This window comes from Bombyx mori, chromosome 19 (assembly GCF_030269925.1).
Source record: "Bombyx mori chromosome 19, ASM3026992v2".
NCBI classification, from domain to species: domain Eukaryota; kingdom Metazoa; phylum Arthropoda; class Insecta; order Lepidoptera; family Bombycidae; genus Bombyx; species Bombyx mori.
Genome location: NC_085125.1, coordinates 12,064,774 through 12,089,362, shown reverse-complemented (window position 1 = coordinate 12,089,362; position 24,589 = coordinate 12,064,774). Strand labels below are relative to the sequence as shown.

General features: G+C 37.9%; 2 protein-coding genes across 5 annotated transcripts in view; both read left to right on the top strand.

Annotated features, from left to right (window-relative positions):
- Window positions 1-24,589, top strand: part of LOC101739906 (hemicentin-2) — a 296,485-nt gene that overhangs the window by 158,755 nt on the left and 113,141 nt on the right. The gene's annotated exons all lie outside the window — the stretch shown is intronic.
- Window positions 5,297-9,959, top strand: LOC119629968 (uncharacterized). 3 transcript variants are annotated; one of them, XM_038017681.2, is made up of 3 exons: window positions 5,303-6,637; window positions 7,015-7,172; window positions 8,683-9,959. In XM_038017681.2, exons 1-2 carry the CDS (start codon window positions 5,644-5,646, stop codon window positions 7,122-7,124), a joined length of 1,104 nt encoding a protein of 367 aa, XP_037873609.1. In that variant the 5' UTR covers window positions 5,303-5,643; the 3' UTR covers window positions 7,125-7,172; window positions 8,683-9,959. The 3 variants fall into 2 exon arrangements, with proteins under 3 accessions (XP_062529823.1, XP_037873608.1, XP_037873609.1); XM_062673839.1 differs by having other exon boundaries at window positions 5,297-6,637; window positions 7,015-9,959.

Below are 24,589 nucleotides of genomic sequence, written 5' to 3'. Positions count from 1 at the left end.
CCAATTACTTTACCTATGACGGGCCTATCTCTAACCGTAGTACATATAAAAATAAACTTATGCCGCGTTTCATCTTAATAGTTGAGTTAGTCTAAATTTCAAGTGAGGTCCATTGAAAAAGAGCCACCTTATAATGTGATGAAATGTATGACTGCTATGCAGCATAAAAACAGACAGTAGAACTTATATTGAAAGTGAGGAGGATAGAGGATAGGTATTATAGGGGTGATGATATTTTACATTTTTTTCAATAACGTGAAAATGACTGTCAACTGACATTTGCTGGTGATACAGGAACTCAATTATATAGAGTCGCAATAGGCCCTATTAACAGTGAAAATAGCAATGTAAAGTAATATTTGCAGTCATAAAATTATAGGTTTTTGAGCATGTTAAAACCAGTAATCTTGTCCGCTTTTGCGAGGGATTCGCTACATTCATTTAAGTTTTATCAGTTGAATAGATTGATAAAAAATGATAATATATAGTTATATAAACATTATTGTGTTTCGCGTGGAAAAAGACTAGCTTTTTACAGCTAAAACAAACAAAAAAACAGGACAGGAGGAAATATCTCAGCTGATGCGCTCCGAGATGGTGGCATCGAAAACCGGTCATGCCTTTGCGAGATGCGCTGGATTTAAAGCTACATACATCAATGAGTATTTAAAAGCATTCTGTTACATGCTCCTCACAAATGATGTGATATGGCAGCTGGATCTCACAAACACTATCTGATTTAACTTACATTCAAAACAAATAAAAAGCGCTCTAACGCCGCTGCCTAAGGGTTGATTTTAGCTTGAAACGTCCGCGAGTGTGAGGCACGGATACCGGGAAAGTTAGGATGCAGATAGGACGTCCCAGTTCCACAACAGCTTAGTCGGTACGTTGTTACAATTCAGTCTAGATTTATGCAGTTTGCTTAAAGCGCAAGACTTGCTGAAGCATTTCATCGCTTTGTTTGTTGTGCGTATTTGTGGCTTTACGAATATTACCTACTATTAAAATTTACAGCTAAGTCGGTTAATTTTTTATTAACATACTAGCTGACCCGGCAGACTTCGTAGTGGCTCAATCGATAAATAAAAGACCTAAAGTTTTTTTATAAAATAAACTTAAAACAAACAAAAGGAAACCGTCTGAAGGGGGACATATCAAAGGAAAAACAAAGATGTTATTTTAATTTAATTCCGAGCATTTTCATATTTATCTGCCTTTTAAACCTTCTCTGGACTTCCACAAGTAATTCAAGACTAAAATTAGCCAAATCGGTCCAGCCGTTCTCGAGTTTTAGCGAGACTAACGAACAGCAATTCATTTTTATATATATATAGATTATTCTTGTAGTGGTAGCGAGTCTTGTTGGCTGGCACGGATAGGTACCGCCGCATCGCGTATTTCTGACGCGTCGTAATAACGCATTCCGGATTGAACTATAATAAAAAATAAGGCTTAGAACTCATGCCTCAAGATGTGTGGCCGCACTTACGATTCTGGTAACCACTTAACACCGGGTGCGCCGTGAGCTCATTCCCTCATCTGAGCAATAGAAAGAGCTCGAGTTATACATGAGCTTGGTCGGCTTTTACAAGCAATATTACACATACACACATTAGGGATGGTAGATAGGTATGTACTCTTTCTTCGTGTATCATTCACCCTATTGATGTTAATTCTGGTACAATATGATGTCAGAAATGTTACCAATTATCGTATGGGTCTGTTCAATGTTTTTCAATAATTACAGCGAGGCATAGTTGTTTTTTAATTATTGCTATGAGATGAGGTTTGCCTTGATTGATGACTCTGGAGGGATCTTCTTCAAACGAAGTTTGAAAGATTTCTGAGCTTTAAATAGGGGTTAATCGATTTCCGTCGGCATTTCTAAAGTTTTTAAGGTATTTTTTAATTTTTTATTATTTTTATTGCATAGATAGATGGACGAGCTCACGGCCCACCTGGCGTTAAGTGGTTACCGGAGCCCATAGACATCTACAATGTAAAGGCCGCCACTCACCTTGAGATATAAGTTCTAAGGTCTCAAGTATAGTTACAACGGCTACCCCACCTTTCAAACCGAAACGCCTTACTGCTTCACGGCAGAAATAGGCAGGGCGGTGGTACCTGCCCGCGAGGACACACAAAAGGTCCTACGCCACCAGTTTACACAAATTACAATTTTGCGGGTTTGATTTTTATTACACGATGTTATTCCTTCACCGTGGAAGTCAATCGTGAACATTTGTTAAGTACGTATTTCATTACAAAAAAATTGCACCTGCCTGCGGGATTCGAGCTTCGGAAACCACTCACTATTAAATGAAGCATCTACAAAGGTTTTAAAAAGAAAAATATGGTAATTCATAATTATATTACTGAATCGGTAACTATAATCATAGTTATATTACTAAATCGGTAAAAATCGGAAACATTTAGGGGCGTAGCTACTACCCTAAATGTTGTGCCGGCGCGGCGGTCGTGTATTCGTTATCCATCCACATCGGGCAAACATTCGTGCGATTAGCAGGTTTGTTTGTTCTTTGTCTGGAAGCAATAGTCTTTATATGGTTATTTTTAAACGGACATAAGTATGTATATCAGTATACCATAGGACAGATACCCCCGGGGTTACGATTGCTTATTGCATTTCGGTTATTTAATTATAAACCTACCTAATATTTGTGATAGTAAAGGGATACTAATTTGCAGATTATGTACAAAAAATCATAAAATTCGACGCACATAAATAATTACAATGAAACAAACAAAGTTGAAAATGGATAAGCCACGAATATTAATGCAAACTTCCGTACTGGCGCCTCCGTTCATATCGTGTTCCAGTGAGGGTTGGCGTCACTAAGGGCGATTTAATGATTACTAGAGGATGACCGAGCTTTGCTTTGTATTTTTTTAATACGCTTTTTTGGATAAATTGTGTTTTTTAGAAATTATATTTAAATACGAAATACATATTGATATTATATTAGGTAGTTTTCTCTAGAGTTTTGACTCGGTTTAGTTCCTAGCTCCCGCCCTGAAACCTTCAGGGAAGAGGAGGTTCGGACTCCCTTGAATTTATGAAAACTGTATTACCCAAAACTTTACTTATTATTGTGCATGTGTGTATGGCTGCTTGTTTTTGTATTATGTGTATGTTTATATTTGCCTCCAGTTTGTCTATGTATCTATGTATACTTTTTGCCACCACGCCCGTTGCGCCTATTACTATGGGGATGGTTTCTGTGTGTGTATTCCAGAGTCGTGTTAGTTCTACTTTTAAGGGGTGATATTTACTAAGTTTTTCCAGTTCTTTTGGTCCTATATTGTAGTCAGATGGTACAGTTATATCTATTAAGTAGGTTTTATTTTCTGTCTTGTCTATGTATATTATGTCTGGTCTATTGTGCTTTATTGTAACGTCCGTCTGCACTGGTATCTCCCACATTAGCTTCGCGGAGCTGTTTTCTTTTATCTGAGGTTGAGTCAAATTCACCTTCCACCATAGCGAGTCTAATTCAAAATTGTGTTTTCTTCCTATTGCCCACCAAATATACTTTACTATGTTGTTATGTCTGTTCACATAGTAAGTGCCGGCCAGTTTTTCACATCCCGAGATTATATGCTCTATGGACTCGTCTTTTGCTAGGCATAGGCGACACTTACCATCGACAGATTTCTTTAGAATATCTCTTTCTATTTGTCTCGTAATTACTGCCTGATCTTGTATAGCGAATACCGAAGATTCTAACGTGGGGGACACGATTTGTTTCTTAAGCCAGCGGAACGAATACTCTCGATCTATATTACCCTTCTCTATAACGGACCAACGGAATTGTCCATGTAGCGGTTTCTCTTTCCATTTACTGATGCCAGTCTTTATTACTGCTTTCTTAATTTCAGTATCGGTGTAGTTTCTGTTTTCTGTTAATTCTATTCTTACTGCATTATTTTTACCATCTTTGTGTATTGAATGTTTATCTCTATGTTTATCGTGTTTAACTATTGCTTTTATGATTTGGTCCTGTTCATTGTTTAAATATTGCCTAAATTTAATAATCTGAGTTTTGTGTAACATTTCTATATTTATAAGTCCTCTGCCTCCTTCTTCTATGGGTAAATAGAGTCTTTCGATATCCGCTTTTTGTTGTTGGGCTTTATTCAAAGTGAGTATCTTCCTTGTCTTTATATCTATTTTGTTTAAGTCACTATTTTTGTAGTTTATTATTCCAAACGTGTATAAAAGAACTGGTGTGGCATAAGTGTTGATGGCCGTTATGAGGTTTCTCGCGCTAAGTTGTGTGTTAGTGATGCATTTTACTCTTTTGAAGTACTCTCTTTTCACCTGATCCTGAATTCTTTTATGATCTATTTTGCCTGCTTCATCTATACCTAAGTATTTATAATTTTCGTCTTCCTTCAAATGTTCGAAGTTTAAGCCACTCAACAGTATGTGACCTTCGCTCTGGTGCTCAGCTCTCCTTCCAGATGTTAAATGAAGCACATTGCATTTATTTAAGCCAAATTCCATTCCTATGTCTCTAGTAAAAATCTCTGTGCTATCAAGTAAAACTTTGAGGCTGTTCTTATTGTTGGCATATAACTTTAAATCATCCATGTATAATAAATGGTTAATAGCTGTATTGTTTTTAAGTTTGTACCCTTTTTGTATGTATTTATTCAGAAGGAATGATAAGGGATTTATACCTAAGCAAAACAGTAGTGGTGACAGCGAATCGCCTTGGAAGATACCACGGCGGACAGCTATTAGGTCTGTTGTCACAGAGGCATTCACGCCACGGGCCGCCATAATCACCTTCCATGAGGGCATAACCTTTTTTAGAAAGTCAATGATAGTAGGTGAGCATTTATACAATTCAAGAACTTTAAGTAGCCAGTCATGGGAAATACTATCAAAGGCCTTTCGATAATCAACCCAGCCCATACTAAGATTTTTCTGACACTGATGGGCGTCTTCCAGGATTGCTTTATTAATCATGAGATGATCCTTACAGCCCCGAGCGCGACGTCTACATCCTCTTTGTTCTGGAGCTAATATATCATTAGTTTCGCAGTGTTCGTATAGTTCGTTTGCAATTATAGAGGTGAGGAGTTTATACATGGTTGGCAGGCAGGCTATTGGTCTCCAGTTCTGTGGATATTGTGTGTTATCATTCTTTGGAATTAAAATAACTTGTCCAGTGGTGAACCATTCTTCCAGCGTCTCTCTTCCATCTAATAGTTTGTTGTATAAGTGAGTAATGTGTGGGTGTATGTTAGTGAGGTATTTTAAGTTCACTCGCACGCACGTTTGCAATCGAACGACACGTAGTTATTTTGCACCAAGATATTTTAAAGTTTTACTTGTTAAGAGTTACAGTTTCATCTAAATTTTGTTTAAGTAGACATTTCAAGTGACAGCCAATATTATAATTTAATTGTATTTAAATAATATTAGTCAGTTTAAGTAGAATTTGTGTATAATATTTTATAATTTTGATTTAGCATCTTCAGTAGTGAACAGTGATAAACATCGCGGTAAAACGCGTAAGTGACGGCTGCTGCCCGGCGCTTAGGCCCTTTTAATCGCAAACTCGAGTGACTAGCGTTGCATATTCGTTTATAATCGTGTATACCCACACGATGAGTTCGTGCTTTGATTGTCAACAGCTCATCAGTGCAGCGGATAAATTATGTTGTTATGAATGTAAAAATAACTACCACTACGGCTGTGTTGGATACACAAAGACCTCCTTCGGTAAGCTTGCGGCTAAAGCTAAGTCAAACTGGAAGTGTCCAGCCTGTAAATTACCTCCAAAAAACGACGCTATTACTTCTGTTAAGTCAATATTCGACAGTCCTCCGCCCCACGCACCCTTACCGTCGGTGGCGGGTAATTTAGATGAATATTTTAGAAACATGGAGTTATCGCTTTTGTCGAAACTTAAGACTGAGTTGGTCTCTTTAATTGAAGAAAAAATACTTAAGGACATCCAGAAAAAAGTAGGTGCAATACCGCAAGTAAAAACACACCTTGATGAAATAACGCAAAGTCTGAGCTTGTTGTCGGATAGGTACGATACAATAATTGCAGAAAACCAACAATCACGGGAAAAGATCAGTAGATTGGAGAAGACAGTTTTAAATATTAACAATAAGTGTGTGTATTTGGAAAAGTGCAACGTTGCGCTTGAACAGGAGATCCATGCATTCGAGCAGGCTTCTCTAAATGACCGCATAGAAATAGTGGGCATCGAACAACTACCAGGTGAAAATCTCAAGGAGGTTATTTCTAAGGTTGGGGACATAATTAATGTAAGTACATCAGAAATCGAGTGGGCCAGGCGAACCACGACCACCCGCCCTCTGAAAACTAGCGCAAAACCGGCACCTATAGTGGTGAAATTCAAGGCCTCAGGAGCTGACTCCCGTGACACCTGGTTGGCGCAGCGCCGTAAAATTATGGAGGTGACGAGTGACAAAATTACAGGTGGATTGGCCACCAACAAAATATACATCAACGAAGCACTTACTAAGGTAACTAGAACCCTGCTGTGGAACACAAAGAAGCAGCTTCATGGCGTATACAAGTACATATGGGTATCTAGTGGTAAAATTCTAGTTAAAAAAAGTGAAGGTGAGAAGTCAATATGCATCCGTAATGAAAGTGAAATCGTGACCTTACTTAACATAAACTGAAGTATTTTTATTTTTATTAACTACTTAATAACTGGTATGTTTGTGTTTAACTATTCTTATAAAATTCAACGATTCATTTCAGTTAGACATAATAATTGATGATGAATCTATTAATTATGTATGTACTGATAGCATAGATAATTGGATAAGTCAAAGTATCTACAAAAAAGAACTATGTATTATTCACGTAAATATTCGTTCTATAAAAAAACATTTTTCAGAACTTTTAGTAGCGCTTAACGACCGTCTTAATTATATAGATATATTAGTCATAACTGAACCTAACGTCAATTATTCTTTGTTACCATTTTATAGCATTCCTGGATTCGATGTTAATGTACACACTCGTTGTGGGCGTAGAGGTGGAGGAGTGTTGGTTTACTCTCGCGCGGGGTTGTGCGCGCGGCTTAATCCTATCCTTGTGAATGGCGAGCGCGCAGCCGAGTTTGTTTCCATTGTTTGCGACTGGCAAGGTGAGCAATTACACGTCATTTCAATATACCGTCCACCAAGATATAATAATCAGAATAAAATCCAAGAATTTTTAACCTACTTTGAAAAACTTTTACAGTCATTATCTACTAGTGACAAAGTAATAATATGTGGGGATATAAACATAAATTTATTAAAAGATACAGAGAAATACGTAAAATGTTATGAAGATTTATTAGCCGAACATGGTTTTACAAAATGTATTAAAGACGTGACAAGAAGGGAAATTTTAATGGGTAATGTAGTCGAATCATGTTTAGATCATATATTTATTAAATCATCCTCAGCATTAATCGATTCTGCAGTAATAAAACATAAAATATCAGATCATTATTTGGTCGCGGCATCTGTACAATGGAAACAGACCCCGAATGTAGCTCACTCGGGCGAGGTGTGTGAATCATGCGCTGCGCCCGCCACTACCACGGCCCAGTGCCACCGCCATGTGCTTGATAATAGATTGGTCAGAGAAAAATTATTAGAAACTAACTTCAATCATCTCTTAAATATTGATTGCCCATTTAAATTATACGACGAGCTATCAACTTTATTTAGAGACATATATAACCAATGTTATAAAGTAAAAAATATGACTGGAAACAGAGACTATAGAAATGAAAAGTACTGGATAAACAACAGCTTAAAAAATATGGTTATTGTAAAAGATAGATTATTCAAAATATGGTGTAGCGATCCAAAGAATATGGTAAAAAGACTAACTTATACTAGGTACAGAAATAAATGTCAAAAGGTAATTTTTAAATGTAACGTAGAACATGATAAAAAAACAATTTTAGATTGTAATAATAATATTAAAAAAGTTTGGGATAAAATTAATGAGTTATTGGGTAAAAATAAGCAGTCTTTGGATAATCTAATCTTAAGTAACATAACTAAACAGGACGGCACGCAGGCAGTCTGTAATGAATTTGCTGATACATTCTCAAAGGAAATTGATCAAATAAAGCACTCCTGTGATGAAAAATGGCTGGAAAGGAAGACTTATGTTAAATTGTCTAATGTGTGTATGAGATGGCAACCGGTTAATGGCAAGGACATAAAACTAATAATTGATAAAATGAATAAAAATAAATCACCGGGAAGTGATCTTATACGCATGTCTGATTTGAAAATAATTGTTGATAAGATTAGCCCTGTTTTATCTAAGCTGATAAATCTATCTGTAAAATACCACAAATTTCCACAAAAATTAAAGGAAGCAATCATTCGTCCGGTCCATAAGAGAGGTGATCGTAAAGTATTTTCGAATTACAGACCAATAGCTATACTATCAAGTATTGATAAAATTATGGAAAAATGTGTTATCAATCAAATAGGAACTTTTTTACAAAAAAATAATATCTTAACGGAATGTCAACATGGCTTCCAGAAAAATAAAAGTACCAACACCTTATTATCAAATTTTACGGACGAAATTAATGCACATTTGGAAAATAAAAAAATTATTGTAGCTATTTTTTATGATTTTAGGAAGGCTTTTGATACCCTACAGACTGAAACCCTCTTAAATGGAATGGAGGAGTGCGGCCTGGGGCAGCCGCTGAACCCTTGGTTCAGCGACTATCTCAGGGCGCGCTCTTACCGTGTGAAAGTCGGCGATGCGTTCAGCGAGGAGAAACAAGTAAACTGCGGAGTTCCCCAGGGCTCCGGATGTGGGCCCGTGTGTTACCTGATGCACGTAAATAGCCTCTGTGGAGTATTACGTCACTGCTCCGCCCACATGTTTGCCGATGACCTTTGTACTCTGAGCGCTAGTACCGACCTCGCGGAAATGTGTCGCCGGGTTCAAGAGGATGTGGATGCGGTAGTTAAATGGTCACATGATAACGGCATTATATTAAACGCTGACAAAACAAAGATGATAATTATTCACTCCCCGTATTTACGTTCTATTGATAATCCGCCTCCTCTGATTGCCCACAGCTTTGATTGCTTCCACAATAAGAAAATTAACTGCACGTGTAATCCTATCGAAAAAGTTAATTGTGTAAAATACCTAGGAGTAAAAATAGATAACTCTTTTTCCTGGGATTCCCACATAGAATACGTATGTGGAAAATTAAGAATATTACTAGAAAAGTTTTATTATTTAAGTATTAAAGTTCCATTGCCAATACTAAAATGTTTATATTTTGCACTAGTGGATTCCATAATAAGTTACGCTCTTGATTGCTATGGATTAACATTTAAAACATACATAGATAAAATAGAATCATTGCAAACAAGATTTTTAAAATTACTCGTAAATAAAAAGACAAAGAATCTATGTAAAGGAGATTACTCTAAACTATATAAAATATGTAAAATTTTACCGGCTAGCCTGAAACATAAATATCTTCTACTTGTAAACAATCATAGTAAACAGGATCGTTTAACTAACTTGGTGCAACATAAAACTGGCACAAGGTCAATGTCCAAAGGAAAATTTGAAATACCCATGGTACAAAATTACTATGGAGATAGAACGTTAAAAAAACGTGTTCCATACTTACTCAATAGTTTACCCGAGGACATAAGACGTGAGCCTATACTTGCTAAATTTAAAAGCTTATTAAAAAAACATTTGTTAAATACGTTATAACCATTTACGTATATTAATTGTGTTATTATAGTATAAGCTAGTTGAATGGTTTATACGCTATGTTTGTATAAAGCGAGTTACCTGCAGTCAAACTGCATAAGCAGTTTTGCGGGGCATGTTTTGAATGTAAGTGTAACTTCTTATGAATAAATATATTACATACATACATACATACATAAGTAATAGTTCTGTATTTTATCGAGTCCAGGCGTTTTCCAATTATGTGTTTTTCTTATTGCGGTTTTTACTCTTTCTACAGTTATCTCTTGAAAGTTATGCTTATGTATATCATCTGTTTCATTCTGTATGTCTGCTATCCATTCTGCCTGTTTATTGTATGGTATAGGTTGTGATAAGATGGAACTCCAAAATTGTTGTATGTTTTCTTTTGTTGGAATTTCTGTCGGACTTTTTTTATTTGCACTAAGTGATCTGTAAAATGCATGTTGGTTTTCGCGAAATTGTTTGTTTTGCTCCTTTCTCTTATTAATATCTTCATACCTCTTTATCCTACCTGCCAACGCTTTGACTCTCTGGCTTAAAACTTCAACTGTCTTGTCATGGTCCATATCACTGAATATCTTGTACTTTTCATAAAGTTTATCTTTAATTTTTATCAGTCTTCTGCTATTGACTCCTTTCTTAATTTCCACCAATCTACCTAGTTCTTTTCTAATGTCCTCAAGTTTATTCTTTATTCTTCTTTTCCAAGGGGGATCACTTCTGGGTTTTATTGTAGTGCGAGGTGTGAATGGCTTTTGCCCATTGGCAATAATGAGTGTCTTTGCCGTTGCATAAATTATGTTATTTAGTTCTCGTAAGGTGTTATGTGTATCTAATAAATTAGGAATGTATGTGTTAATTTTACCTAAATTGGCGATGAAAGTTTTATTAAATTTTGGTTTTGGTAGACAAGGTCGGTCTGTTATACATGTCTCCTTTGTTTCTGATAGTACTTGTAAAAACTGTAAAATAATTGCCTCGGGCTCATCTAAGCTTTGTGTTTGCTGTGTATGCATATCTATATTAAAAGTCCCTATTTTATCTAAAGTGTACTGATCTGTACGTATATCTGTAATCTCATCGTCTAGTAGTTGGTTAGCCTGTGTGTAAGGTGAAACATTGACGTTGTCTGTGGGTGTATGTTCCAGTACAGTCGTCAGTGTAGGTTGTGTATTGTTCACTAAAGGTGATGGTATAACTAAAATTGTATTGTTGTCAGGTAAATTACTGTTTGTTTCCCTATTAGATTGTTCTGCTCTCATTTTAATTTCTTGTAATAGCTGTGTTGAAACCCATTTTCGGTTGATTATGCTTCGGGCTTGGTTGGATAGTGTGTTGCCTGTGAATTTATGTATCTTAGGATTATTTGGATTTCTTTCTTTAAAATACATTTCTAAACGCTTCATAAAACCTACTCCTTCTGCCTTAGCCTTGTAGTAACAAAACATTAATTCGTGTATCTCTTCTGTTGACCACTTCCTTCTCGAATCATTAGTGTCTACTGAACTTGTCATGGTCTCTACCAATGGACCGGCAGAGCTAGTGGGAAGTTCCCCGCTCTGCAAAGTTACATCGGTGTCTCGGTTATGGTCGGCTGTGGTCCTTTCGGGTTCCCCGGCTCTCGCCCGCCTGTTCAACGAGAAGCCACTGACGGTCCGTATACTGTCACATCCAGCGTCAGCTCCAGACGTGCCCCGACGATCACCCTCGGGTAGCGACATTAAACGTTTACTTTTATTTCTTCTCTCCATTTGTTTGGGGGTTGCCATGGCCCTTTTGGTCAACTGATTGGTAATTTCGTTTCAGATGTCCGCCTCTCACGTGGCTTAGATGTTTTACACGGACGTGGGGTTGGGCTTTGAGAGGCTATTATATATATTATATTATATTATATTATTATTGTTCCTCTACTCGAGCTCTAGGCTCGGTTTACTGAGCTCCCGCCCCGAGACCCTCAGGGAAAGGGTGGCTCAGTTTCCCCTCCTACGAAGACCGTATCCCCCAAGACTTTCGTGATGATGGTGACCGTGTGTATGGCAGCTTGTTTCTGCATGATGTGTGGGTTGATGTTTGCATCTAATTTATCTAAGTATTTCTGTAGGCTTTTGGCTATTACTCCGGTTGCTCCTATTACTATTGGTACTATTTCTGTGTGTGTTTTCCATAATCTGGTTATTTCGGTTTTGAGTGCATGGTATTTACTTAGCTTTTCTATTTCTTTTGCTCCTATATTGTAGTCTGAGGGAACTGTTACATCTATGAGGTATGTTTTGTTGTCCGTTTTGTTTATATAAATAATGTCTGGTCTATTGTGAACTATTGTAACGTCGGTTTGAACCGGTATCTCCCACATTATTTTTGCACCTTCATTCTCCCTAACCTGCGGCTGCGTAAGGTGTTCTCGCCACCACAGGTCGGAGACCTGAAACGCATGCTTTTTAGCTAGCGACCAGAAAACATATTGCACTATGTTATTGTGCCTTTTGGTGTAATAAGTGCCAGCAAGCTTTTCGCATCCTGAGACAATGTGCTGTGTGGTCTCATCTTTAATGCAGCATAACCGACACCTACCATCAACTTGGCGTTTCATTATGTCTCTTTCATGTTGTCTGGTCACCACTGCCTGATCTTGAATTGCAAATATGGCTGATTCCAATGCTGGAGACACCGGTTGCCTTTTGAACCATTGGAAGGATTGGGCTCTGTCGATATTTTCTTTTTCTAGTACTGCTTTGTAAAATTGACCGTGGAGCGGTTTCGCTTTTATTATCTCTATTTTTGTCTTAACTACTGCATTTTTTAATTCTTTGTCTGTATATTTTTCATTTTGCTGTAATCCTATTTCATTTAGATTTGATCGTGTTTCTTTAAATATTGAATATTTACTTTTATTTTTATCATGTTCCACTATTGCTCTAAGTATATGATCTTTTTCAGTTTCTATGTATGATTTGTATTTGATTATTTGTGTTTTGTATAGTGTTTCTAGATTTGTTAGCCCTCTTCCACCTTGATCGATCGGTATATATAACCTATCTACATCTGCTTTCTGTTGGTGTGCTTTATTCATTGCTAAAATCTTTCTGGTCTTTACATCAATCTTCTTGAGGTCCGCGGTTTTGTAATTTATTATGCCAAATGTATACAAAAGAACCGGTACAGCGTATATATTTAAGGCTCGCAAGATATTTCGTGCATTGAGTTGCGATCCTGTGACGGATTTGACGCGACGGAAATATTCTTTTTGTATTTGTTGCCTGACTTCATTGTGGTCGATTTTGCCTGCCTCATCTATCCCTAGGTATTTGTACTTCTCATCTAATCTCAGGTGCCTGAACTCGTCTCCGCTCAGCAGAACGTGCCCTCGACCGCGATGTTCTTTTCTCCTACCCGCGACTAGATGTAGAATATTACATTTTTTTTAGCCCGAATTGCATGCCTATATCTCCTGTAAAGATTTCTGCACTATCTATTAAAACTTTAAGGTTTGTTTTACTGTTCGAATAAATTTTCAGGTCATCCATGTATAAGAGATGATTTATTATATTATTGTCTTTAAGTGTATATCCTTTTAATTGGTATTGGTTGAGAATTTGGGAGATGGGGTTGATACCCAGACAGAACAAAAGAGGGGAGAGTGAATCACCTTGAAATATTCCTCGTCGGATGTATATAGGTTCAGTGGTTACAGATCCGTCCGCACCGCGAGCCGTCATGACCACACTCCACATGGGCATGACCAACCTCAGAAAATTTCTGACAACGGGTGGACATTTATAGAGCTCAAGTACTTTGAGTAGCCATTCATGTGATATGCTATCAAAAGCCTTCCGGTAGTCAATCCAAGCCGTACTGAAATTCTTCTGGCATTTATGTGCATCTTCCAGTATGGCTTTGTTGATCATGAGGTGATCTTTGCAGCCACGTGCCCCGCGTCTGCAACCTCGCTGTTCCAGGGCTATGATGTTATTTTTATCGCAATGTTTGTAGAGTTCATTGGCTATTATGGAGGTTAAAATCTTGTACATAGTTGGCAAACAAGCAATAGGACGCCAGTTCTTCGGGTCTTGAGTATTTTCGTCTTTAGGTATTAAAACAACTCGGCCCCTTGTGAACCAACTATCTATGACTTCGGTACCTTTAATTATCCTATCAAATAGTTTGGCTATATATTTGTGTGTACTAGTGAGGTATTTGAGATAATAGTTATGTATTTTGTCTATTCCTGGTGATATCCAATTCTGGGATTTTCGGATCGCGGTTCTCAATTTTCCTACATCTATCTCTTCAAATGTGTGTTCCTCTATTTCATTTGATGAATTTGCTATTTGTGTTATCCAGTGAGCTTCTTTGTTGTACGATATTGGGTTTGATAAGATTGTCGTCCAGAAGTTTTCTATTTCCGACTGAGAAGGGATTTGTGTGGGATTGTGTTGCGAGCTATTCAGAGACCTAAAAAATTTGTGTTGGTTCTCAGCAAATTGTTTATTCTGAATTTTCCTTTGGTTTATTTCGTCATATCTGCGAAGTCTACCTGCTAAAGCCTTAACTTTTTGTTTTAGTATCTCAATGGTGTTATTTAGATCCTGATCATTGTGAATTTTGAATTTCTCGTATAGTTTATTTTTGATATTTCTCATTTTGTTACTATTAGAACCTGCTTTTACTTCTACCAACCTTCCCAATTCCTTTCTATGATCTTCTATTTTTTGTTTCAGTCTACGTTTCCACGGTGGTTCGTGTTTCGGTTTTTGCATGGTGGGTGGGGTATAAGGTGTTTGTTTATTATTAATAATCAATGTCTTAGCAGCTGCGTAGATTACGTCATTTATTTCGCGTAATGATTGATTTGTCTCGAGCAAGGTGGGTATGTAGTTGTTAATTGTTTGAAGGTTTTTTATAAAATGTTTATTAAATTTGGGTTTCGGTAAGAAAGTTCTGTTGTCAATGGGTATTTCTTTAGTTTCTGCTAGTATTTGCAAAAAATCTAACACAAGTGGATCTTGGTTTTCATCGACTACAACCTCACCTATTTCATTTCCTTCGTCCGCTATCGTATCCGTAAGCTGTGTAGTAGGTTCTATTTGAGTGAATGTAAGGGTTTGTTCTTGAGTGTCAGTATTTGGTGGTGGGTGAATGTGCTGTGTCTGTTGTGTGAAGTTTTCTTGATGTAGTAAATCGGCGGTGTAAATAGGTTCAGGTAGAGTGTTTGCTGTTGTCTGTGTGATGGTTTCTGGCAAGGCAGTACGACTGTACACGTCAGGTAATAGATACGCTTGTTCTGCTTTACTTTTAATTTCTTCAAGGACTTCTTTTGAAATGTAATTATGTGATAATATGCTTCGTGCCTGATTGGATAGTGTATTTCCTGTGAATTTTTTAAACTTTGTGATGTGTGAATTTCGGTCTTTAAAGATCTTTTCTAATCGTTTTATATAGCCAGGCCCTCCTGCTTTGGCTAGATAAAAACAAAACATAAGTTCATCTAATTCGGTTCGTGACCACTTCCTTCTTGCGTCATCGTTAATAGAACCTGTGGTCGATGACGATGTGCCGGCAGAGCATGTGGGAGACATATCCCTACCCCGCAAAGCAACATCGTTAAATTCTTCGGCTGTAGCATCTGGAGACCTACCCCAAACCCCCCTGTCCCCGACTCCCGACCAGCCGGTACGTCGTGAGTCGCTGGCTAGCATTCTGCCACGTCCGCCACCAGCTACAGACGTGCCCCGGCGATCGCCCCCGGGCAGCGGCCCTATACGTTCATTATATTATATTATATTATATTATATTATATTATTTATTGTTTTTGTTCCTCTACTCGAGCTCTAGGCTCGGTTTACTGAGCTCCCGCCCCGAGACCCTCAGGGAAAGGGTGGCTCAGTTTCCCCTCCTACGAAGACCGTATCCCCCAAGACTTTCGTGATGATGGTGACCGTGTGTATGGCAGCTTGTTTCTGCATGATGTGTGGGTTGATGTTTGCATCTAATTTATCTAAGTATTTCTGTAGGCTTTTGGCTATTACTCCGGTTGCTCCTATTACTATTGGTACTATTTCTGTGTGTGTTTTCCATAATCTGGTTATTTCGGTTTTGAGTGCATGGTATTTACTTAGCTTTTCTATTTCTTTTGCTCCTATATTGTAGTCTGAGGGAACTGTTACATCTATGAGGTATGTTTTGTTGTCCGTTTTGTTTATATAAATAATGTCTGGTCTATTGTGAACTATTGTAACGTCGGTTTGAACCGGTATCTCCCACATTATTTTTGCACCTTCATTCTCCCTAACCTGCGGCTGCGTAAGGTGTTCTCGCCACCACAGGTCGGAGACCTGAAACGCATGCTTTTTAGCTAGCGACCAGAAAACATATTGCACTATGTTATTGTGCCTTTTGGTGTAATAAGTGCCAGCAAGCTTTTCGCATCCTGAGACAATGTGCTGTGTGGTCTCATCTTTAATGCAGCATAACCGACACCTACCATCAACTTGGCGTTTCATTATGTCTCTTTCATGTTGTCTGGTCACCACTGCCTGATCTTGAATTGCAAATATGGCTGATTCCAATGCTGGAGACACCGGTTGCCTTTTGAACCATTGGAAGGATTGCGCTCTGTCGATATTTTCTTTTTCTAGTACTGCTTTGTAAAATTGACCGTGGAGCGGTTTCGCTTTTATTATCTCTATTTTTGTCTTAACTACTGCATTTTTTAATTCTTTGTCTGTATATTTTTCATTTTGCTGTAATCCTATTTCATTTAGATTTGATCGTGTTTCTTTAAATATTGAATATTTACTTTTATTTTTATCATGTTCCACTATTGCTCTAAGTATATGATCTTTTTCAGTTTCTATGTATGATTTGTATTTGATTATTTGTGTTTTGTATAGTGTTTCTAGATTTGTTAGCCCTCTTCCACCTTGATCGATCGGTATATATAACCTATCTACATCTGCTTTCTGTTGGTGTGCTTTATTCATTGCTAAAATCTTTCTGGTCTTTACATCAATCTTCTTGAGGTCCGCGGTTTTGTAATTTATTATGCCAAATGTATACAAAAGAACCGGTACAGCGTATATATTTAAGGCTCGCAAGATATTTCGTGCATTGAGTTGCGATCCTGTGACGGATTTGACGCGACGGAAATATTCTTTTTGTATTTGTTGCCTGACTTCATTGTGGTCGATTTTGCCTGCCTCATCTATCCCTAGGTATTTGTACTTCTCATCTAATCTCAGGTGCCTGAACTCGTCTCCGCTCAGCAGAACGTGCCCTCGACCGCGATGTTCTTTTCTCCTACCCGCGACTAGATGTAGAATATTACATTTTTTTAGCCCGAATTGCATGCCTATATCTCCTGTAAAGATTTCTGCACTATCTATTAAAACTTTAAGGTTTGTTTTACTGTTCGAATAAATTTTCAGGTCATCCATGTATAAGAGATGATTTATTATATTATTGTCTTTAAGTGTATATCCTTTTAATTGGTATTGGTTGAGAATTTGGGAGATGGGGTTGATACCCAGACAGAACAAAAGAGGGGAGAGTGAATCACCTTGAAATATTCCTCGTCGGATGTATATAGGTTCAGTGGTTACAGATCCGTTCGCACCGCGAGCCGTCATGACCACACTCCACATGGGCATGACCAACCTCAGAAAATTTCTGACAACGGGTGGACATTTATAGAGCTCAAGTACTTTGAGTAGCCATTCATGTGATATGCTATCAAAAGCCTTCCGGTAGTCAATCCAAGCCGTACTTAAATTCTTCTGGCATTTATGTGCATCTTCCAGTATGGCTTTGTTGATCATGAGGTGATCTTTGCAGCCACGTGCCCCGCGTCTGCAACCTCGCTGTTCCAGGGCTATGATGTTATTTTTATCGCAATGTTTGTAGAGTTCATTGGCTATTATGGAGGTTAAAATCTTGTACATAGTTGGCAAACAAGCAATAGGACGCCAGTTCTTCGGGTCTTGAGTATTTTCGTCTTTAGGTATTAAAACAACTCGGCCCCTTGTGAACCAACTATCTATGACTTCGGTACCTTTAATTATCCTATCAAATAGTTTGGCTATATATTTGTGTGTACTAGTGAGGTATTTGAGATAATAGTTATGTATTTTGTCTATTCCTGGTGATTTCCAGTTCTGGGATTTTCGGATCGCGGTTCTCAATTTTCCTACATCTATCTCTTCAAATATGTGTTCCTCTATTTCATTTGATGAATTTGCTATTTGTGTTATCCAGTGAGCTTCTTTGTTGTACGATATTGGGTTTGATAAGATTGTCGTCCAGAAGTTTTCTATTTCCGACTGAGAAGGGATTTGTGTGGGATTGTGTTGCGAGCTATTCAGAGACCTAAAAAATTTGTGTTGGTTCTCAGCAAATTGTTTATTCTGAATTTTCCTTTGGTTTATTTCGTCATATCTGCGAAGTCTACCTGCTAAAGCCTTAACTTTTTGTTTTAGTATCTCAATGGTGTTATTTAGATCCTGATCATTGTGAATTTTGAATTTCTCGTATAGTTTATTTTTGATATTTCTCATTTTGTTACTATTAGAACCTGCTTTTACTTCTACCAACCTTCCCAATTCCTTTCTATGATCTTCTATTTTTTGTTTCAGTCTACGTTTCCACGGTGGTTCGTGTTTCGGTTTTTGCATGGTGGGTGGGGTATAAGGTGTTTGTTTATTATTAATAATCAATGTCTTAGCAGCTGCGTAGATTACGTCATTTATTTCGCGTAATGATTGATTTGTCTCGAGCAAGGTGGGTATGTAGTTGTTAATTGTTTGAAGGTTTTTTATAAAATGTTTATTAAATTTGGGTTTCGGTAAGAAAGTTCTGTTGTCAATGGGTATTTCTTTAGTTTCTGCTAGTATTTGCAAAAAATCTAACACAAGTGGATCTTGGTTTTCATCGACTACAACCTCACCTATTTCATTTCCTTCGTCCGCTATCGTATCCGTAAGCTGTGTAGTAGGTTCTATTTGAGTGAATGTAAGGGTTTGTTCTTGAGTGTCAGTATTTGGTGGTGGGTGAATGTGCTGTGTCTGTTGTGTGAAGTTTTCTTGATGTAGTAAATCGGCGGTGTAAATAGGTTCAGGTAGAGTGTTTGCTGTTGTCTGTGTGATGGTTTCTGGCAAGGCAGTACGACTGTACACGTCAGGTAATAGATACGCTTGTTCTGCTTTACTTTTAATTTCTTCAAGGACTTCTTTTGAAATGTAATTATGTGATAATATGCTTCGTGCCTGATTGGATAGTGTATTTCCTGTGAATTTTTTAAACTTTGTGATGTGTGAATTTCGGTCTTTAAAGATCTTTTCTAATCGTTTTATATAGCCAGGCCCTCCTGCTTTGGCTAGATAAAAACAAAACATAAGTTCATCTAATTCGGTTCGTGACCACTTCCTTCTTGCGTCATCGTTAATAGAACCTGTGGTCGATGACGATGTGCCGGCAGAGCATGTGGGAGACATATCCCTACCCCGCAAAGCAACATCGTTAAATTCTTCGGCTGTAGCATCTGGAGACCTACCCCAAACCCCCCTGTCCCCGACTCCCGACCAGCCGGTACGTCGTGAGTCGCTGGCTAGCATTCTGCCACGTCCGCCACCAGCTACAGACGTGCCCCGGCGATCGCCCCCGGGCAGCGGCCCTATACGTTCATTATATTATATTATATTATATTATTTATTGTTTTTGTTCCTCTACTCGAGCTCTAGGCTCGGTTTACTGAGCTCCCGCCCCGAGACCCTCAGGGAAAGGGTGGCTCAGTTTCCCCTCCTACGAAGACCGTATCCCCCAAGACTTTCGTGATGATGGTGACCGTGTGTATGGCAGCTTGTTTCTGCATGATGTGTGGGTTGATGTTTGCATCTAATTTATCTAAGTATTTCTGTAGGCTTTTGGCTATTACTCCGGTTGCTCCTATTACTATTGGTACTATTTCTGTGTGTGTTTTCCATAATCTGGTTATTTCGGTTTTGAGTGCATGGTATTTACTTAGCTTTTCTATTTCTTTTGCTCCTATATTGTAGTCTGAGGGAACTGTTACATCTATGAGGTATGTTTTGTTGTCCGTTTTGTTTATATAAATAATGTCTGGTCTATTGTGAACTATTGTAACGTCGGTTTGAACCGGTATCTCCCACATTATTTTTGCACCTTCATTCTCCCTAACCTGCGGCTGCGTAAGGTGTTCTCGCCACCACAGGTCGGAGACCTGAAACGCATGCTTTTTAGCTAGCGACCAGAAAACATATTGCACTATGTTATTGTGCCTTTTGGTGTAATAAGTGCCAGCAAGCTTTTCGCATCCTGAGACAATGTGCTGTGTGGTCTCATCTTTAATGCAGCATAACCGACACCTACCATCAACTTGGCGTTTCATTATGTCTCTTTCATGTTGTCTGGTCACCACTGCCTGATCTTGAATTGCAAATATGGCTGATTCCAATGCTGGAGACACCGGTTGCCTTTTGAACCATTGGAAGGATTGCGCTCTGTCGATATTTTCTTTTTCTAGTACTGCTTTGTAAAATTGACCGTGGAGCGGTTTCGCTTTTATTATCTCTATTTTTGTCTTAACTACTGCATTTTTTAATTCTTTGTCTGTATATTTTTCATTTTGCTGTAATCCTATTTCATTTAGATTTGATCGTGTTTCTTTAAATATTGAATATTTACTTTTATTTTTATCATGTTCCACTATTGCTCTAAGTATATGATCTTTTTCAGTTTCTATGTATGATTTGTATTTGATTATTTGTGTTTTGTATAGTGTTTCTAGATTTGTTAGCCCTCTTCCACCTTGATCGATCGGTATATATAACCTATCTACATCTGCTTTCTGTTGGTGTGCTTTATTCATTGCTAAAATCTTTCTGGTCTTTACATCAATCTTCTTGAGGTCCGCGGTTTTGTAATTTATTATGCCAAATGTATACAAAAGAACCGGTACAGCGTATATATTTAAGGCTCGCAAGATATTTCGTGCATTGAGTTGCGATCCTGTGACGGATTTGACGCGACGGAAATATTCTTTTTGTATTTGTTGCCTGACTTCATTGTGGTCGATTTTGCCTGCCTCATCTATCCCTAGGTATTTGTACTTCTCATCTAATCTCAGGTGCCTGAACTCGTCTCCGCTCAGCAGAACGTGCCCTCGACCGCGATGTTCTTTTCTCCTACCCGCGACTAGATGTAGAATATTACATTTTTTTAGCCCGAATTGCATGCCTATATCTCCTGTAAAGATTTCTGCACTATCTATTAAAACTTTAAGGTTTGTTTTACTGTTCGAATAAATTTTCAGGTCATCCATGTATAAGAGATGATTTATTATATTATTGTCTTTAAGTGTATATCCTTTTAATTGGTATTGGTTGAGAATTTGGGAGATGGGGTTGATACCCAGACAGAACAAAAGAGGGGAGAGTGAATCACCTTGAAATATTCCTCGTCGGATGTATATAGGTTCAGTGGTTACAGATCCGTTCGCACCGCGAGCCGTCATGACCACACTCCACATGGGCATGACCAACCTCAGAAAATTTCTGACAACGGGTGGACATTTATAGAGCTCAAGTACTTTGAGTAGCCATTCATGTGATATGCTATCAAAAGCCTTCCGGTAGTCAATCCAAGCCGTACTTAAATTCTTCTGGCATTTATGTGCATCTTCCAGTATGGCTTTGTTGATCATGAGGTGATCTTTGCAGCCACGTGCCCCGCGTCTGCAACCTCGCTGTTCCAGGGCTATGATGTTATTTTTATCGCAATGTTTGTAGAGTTCATTGGCTATTATGGAGGTTAAAATCTTGTACATAGTTGGCAAACAAGCAATAGGACGCCAGTTCTTCGGGTCTTGAGTATTTTCGTCTTTAGGTATTAAAACAACTCGGCCCCTTGTGAACCAACTATCTATGACTTCGGTACCTTTAATTATCCTATCAAATAGTTTGGCTATATATTTGTGTGTACTAGTGAGGTATTTGAGATAATAGTTATGTATTTTGTCTATTCCTGGTGATTTCCAGTTCTGGGATTTTCGGATCGCGGTTCTCAATTTTCCTACATCTATCTCTTCAAATATGTGTTCCTCTATTTCATTTGATGAATTTGCTATTTGTGTTATCCAGTGAGCTTCTTTGTTGTACGATATTGGGTTTGATAAGATTGTCGTCCAGAAGTTTTCTATTTCCGACTGAGAAGGGATTTGTGTGGGATTGTGTTGCGAGCTATTCAGAGACCTAAAAAATTTGTGTTGGTTCTCAGCAAATTGTTTATTCTGAATTTTCCTTTGGTTTATTTCGTCATATCTGCGAAGTCTACCTGCTAAAGCCTTAACTTTTTGTTTTAGTATCTCAATGGTGTTATTTAGATCCTGATCATTGTGAATTTTGAATTTCTCGTATAGTTTATTTTTGATATTTCTCATTTTGTTACTATTAGAACCTGCTTTTACTTCTACCAACCTTCCCAATTCCTTTCTATGATCTTCTATTTTTTGTTTCAGTCTACGTTTCCACGGTGGTTCGTGTTTCGGTTTTTGCATGGTGGGTGGGGTATAAGGTGTTTGTTTATTATTAATAATCAATGTCTTAGCAGCTGCGTAGATTACGTCATTTATTTCGCGTAATGATTGATTTGTCTCGAGCAAGGTGGGTATGTAGTTGTTAATTGTTTGAAGGTTTTTTATAAAATGTTTATTAAATTTGGGTTTCGGTAAGAAAGTTCTGTTGTCAATGGGTATTTCTTTAGTTTCTGCTAGTATTTGCAAAAAATCTAACACAAGTGGATCTTGGTTTTCATCGACTACAACCTCACCTATTTCATTTCCTTCGTCCGCTATCGTATCCGTAAGCTGTGTAGTAGGTTCTATTTGAGTGAATGTAAGGGTTTGTTCTTGAGTGTCAGTATTTGGTGGTGGGTGAATGTGCTGTGTCTGTTGTGTGAAGTTTTCTTGATGTAGTAAATCGGCGGTGTAAATAGGTTCAGGTAGAGTGTTTGCTGTTGTCTGTGTGATGGTTTCTGGCAAGGCAGTACGACTGTACACGTCAGGTAATAGATACGCTTGTTCTGCTTTACTTTTAATTTCTTCAAGGACTTCTTTTGAAATGTAATTATGTGATAATATGCTTCGTGCCTGATTGGATAGTGTATTTCCTGTGAATTTTTTAAACTTTGTGATGTGTGAATTTCGGTCTTTAAAGATCTTTTCTAATCGTTTTATATAGCCAGGCCCTCCTGCTTTGGCTAGATAAAAACAAAACATAAGTTCATCTAATTCGGTTCGTGACCACTTCCTTCTTGCGTCATCGTTAATAGAACCTGTGGTCGATGACGATGTGCCGGCAGAGCATGTGGGAGACATATCCCTACCCCGCAAAGCAACATCGTTAAATTCTTCGGCTGTAGCATCTGGAGACCTACCCCAAACCCCCCTGTCCCCGACTCCCGACCAGCCGGTACGTCGTGAGTCGCTGGCTAGCATTCTGCCACGTCCGCCACCAGCTACAGACGTGCCCCGGCGATCGCCCCCGGGCAGCGGCCCTATACGTTCATTATATTATATTATATTATATTATATTATTTATTGTTTTTGTTCCTCTACTCGAGCTCTAGGCTCGGTTTACTGAGCTCCCGCCCCGAGACCCTCAGGGAAAGGGTGGCTCAGTTTCCCCTCCTACGAAGACCGTATCCCCCAAGACTTTCGTGATGATGGTGACCGTGTGTATGGCAGCTTGTTTCTGCATGATGTGTGGGTTGATGTTTGCATCTAATTTATCTAAGTATTTCTGTAGGCTTTTGGCTATTACTCCGGTTGCTCCTATTACTATTGGTACTATTTCTGTGTGTGTTTTCCATAATCTGGTTATTTCGGTTTTGAGTGCATGGTATTTACTTAGCTTTTCTATTATATTATATTATATTATATTATATTATTTATTATTTTCTTTCAATAAAAAAAAAAGTTTAATTGTTTAAGTTGATTATCGAAAACACGAATAAAACAACGTTTTCTGAAAATAAATCGTAGCTAGATCTATTTATCGCCCCCGAAATCCCCTGTATACTAAATTTTATGAAAATCGTTTCAGCTGTTTCTTAGATGCAGATTATATATATATATTTATGTACAAGAATTGCTCGTTTAAAGATATTAGATTAGTGTTTGAGGTGGACCAACGATTTGGTCAAAATAGCTGATAGGAACTGTAAACCGAAAGGCAAGAGACCGAAAAGAATGAAGTGAATTTGGAAGAGACCCACACTCAGCAGTGGCTGGAGACGGTTGAAGAAGAGAGTATACGTATGATCGAAATGAGACCTTAAGCACTGAAACAATAGGATTTAGATTCGCTGTCTATTAATTACGCTTTCATTTTTGTTTCTTTATTGGGACTGAAAAAAAAATGTTAGAAAAAAAGAAACTTAAAAAAAGGGAATCTAATTCTCAGGTTTTAGTCATTAGATTCGAATTTCGATCATAGGCGAAATTTAATAAATACACATACATTACTAACACTAAAGCTCATCAATAGCTGTTGGCGAGGAAGAGGAGGCAAGCAGTGGTGTACAGACGAAATGAATATTTTATTTTTCCTTCCAAATTATATTTGAAATAACGGTCGTCACAATATACAGGTACACAGGTGTTGTGCGTAAGGTTGCTGTGAGAGAAGTGTCACTGAATGAGTAGTAGGAGTAGTAATAAAATTCTTCGACTAAGCGATAGAAAATGGCACGCCCAACGCATTGTAATGTGATATAATTTTCTAC

What these genes read in the sequence shown, in the direction of transcription:
- LOC119629968 (XM_062673839.1), top strand. Translation starts at nt 7,424, where the DNA reads ATGGGTAATGTAGTCGAATCATGTTTAGATCATATATTTATTAAATCA.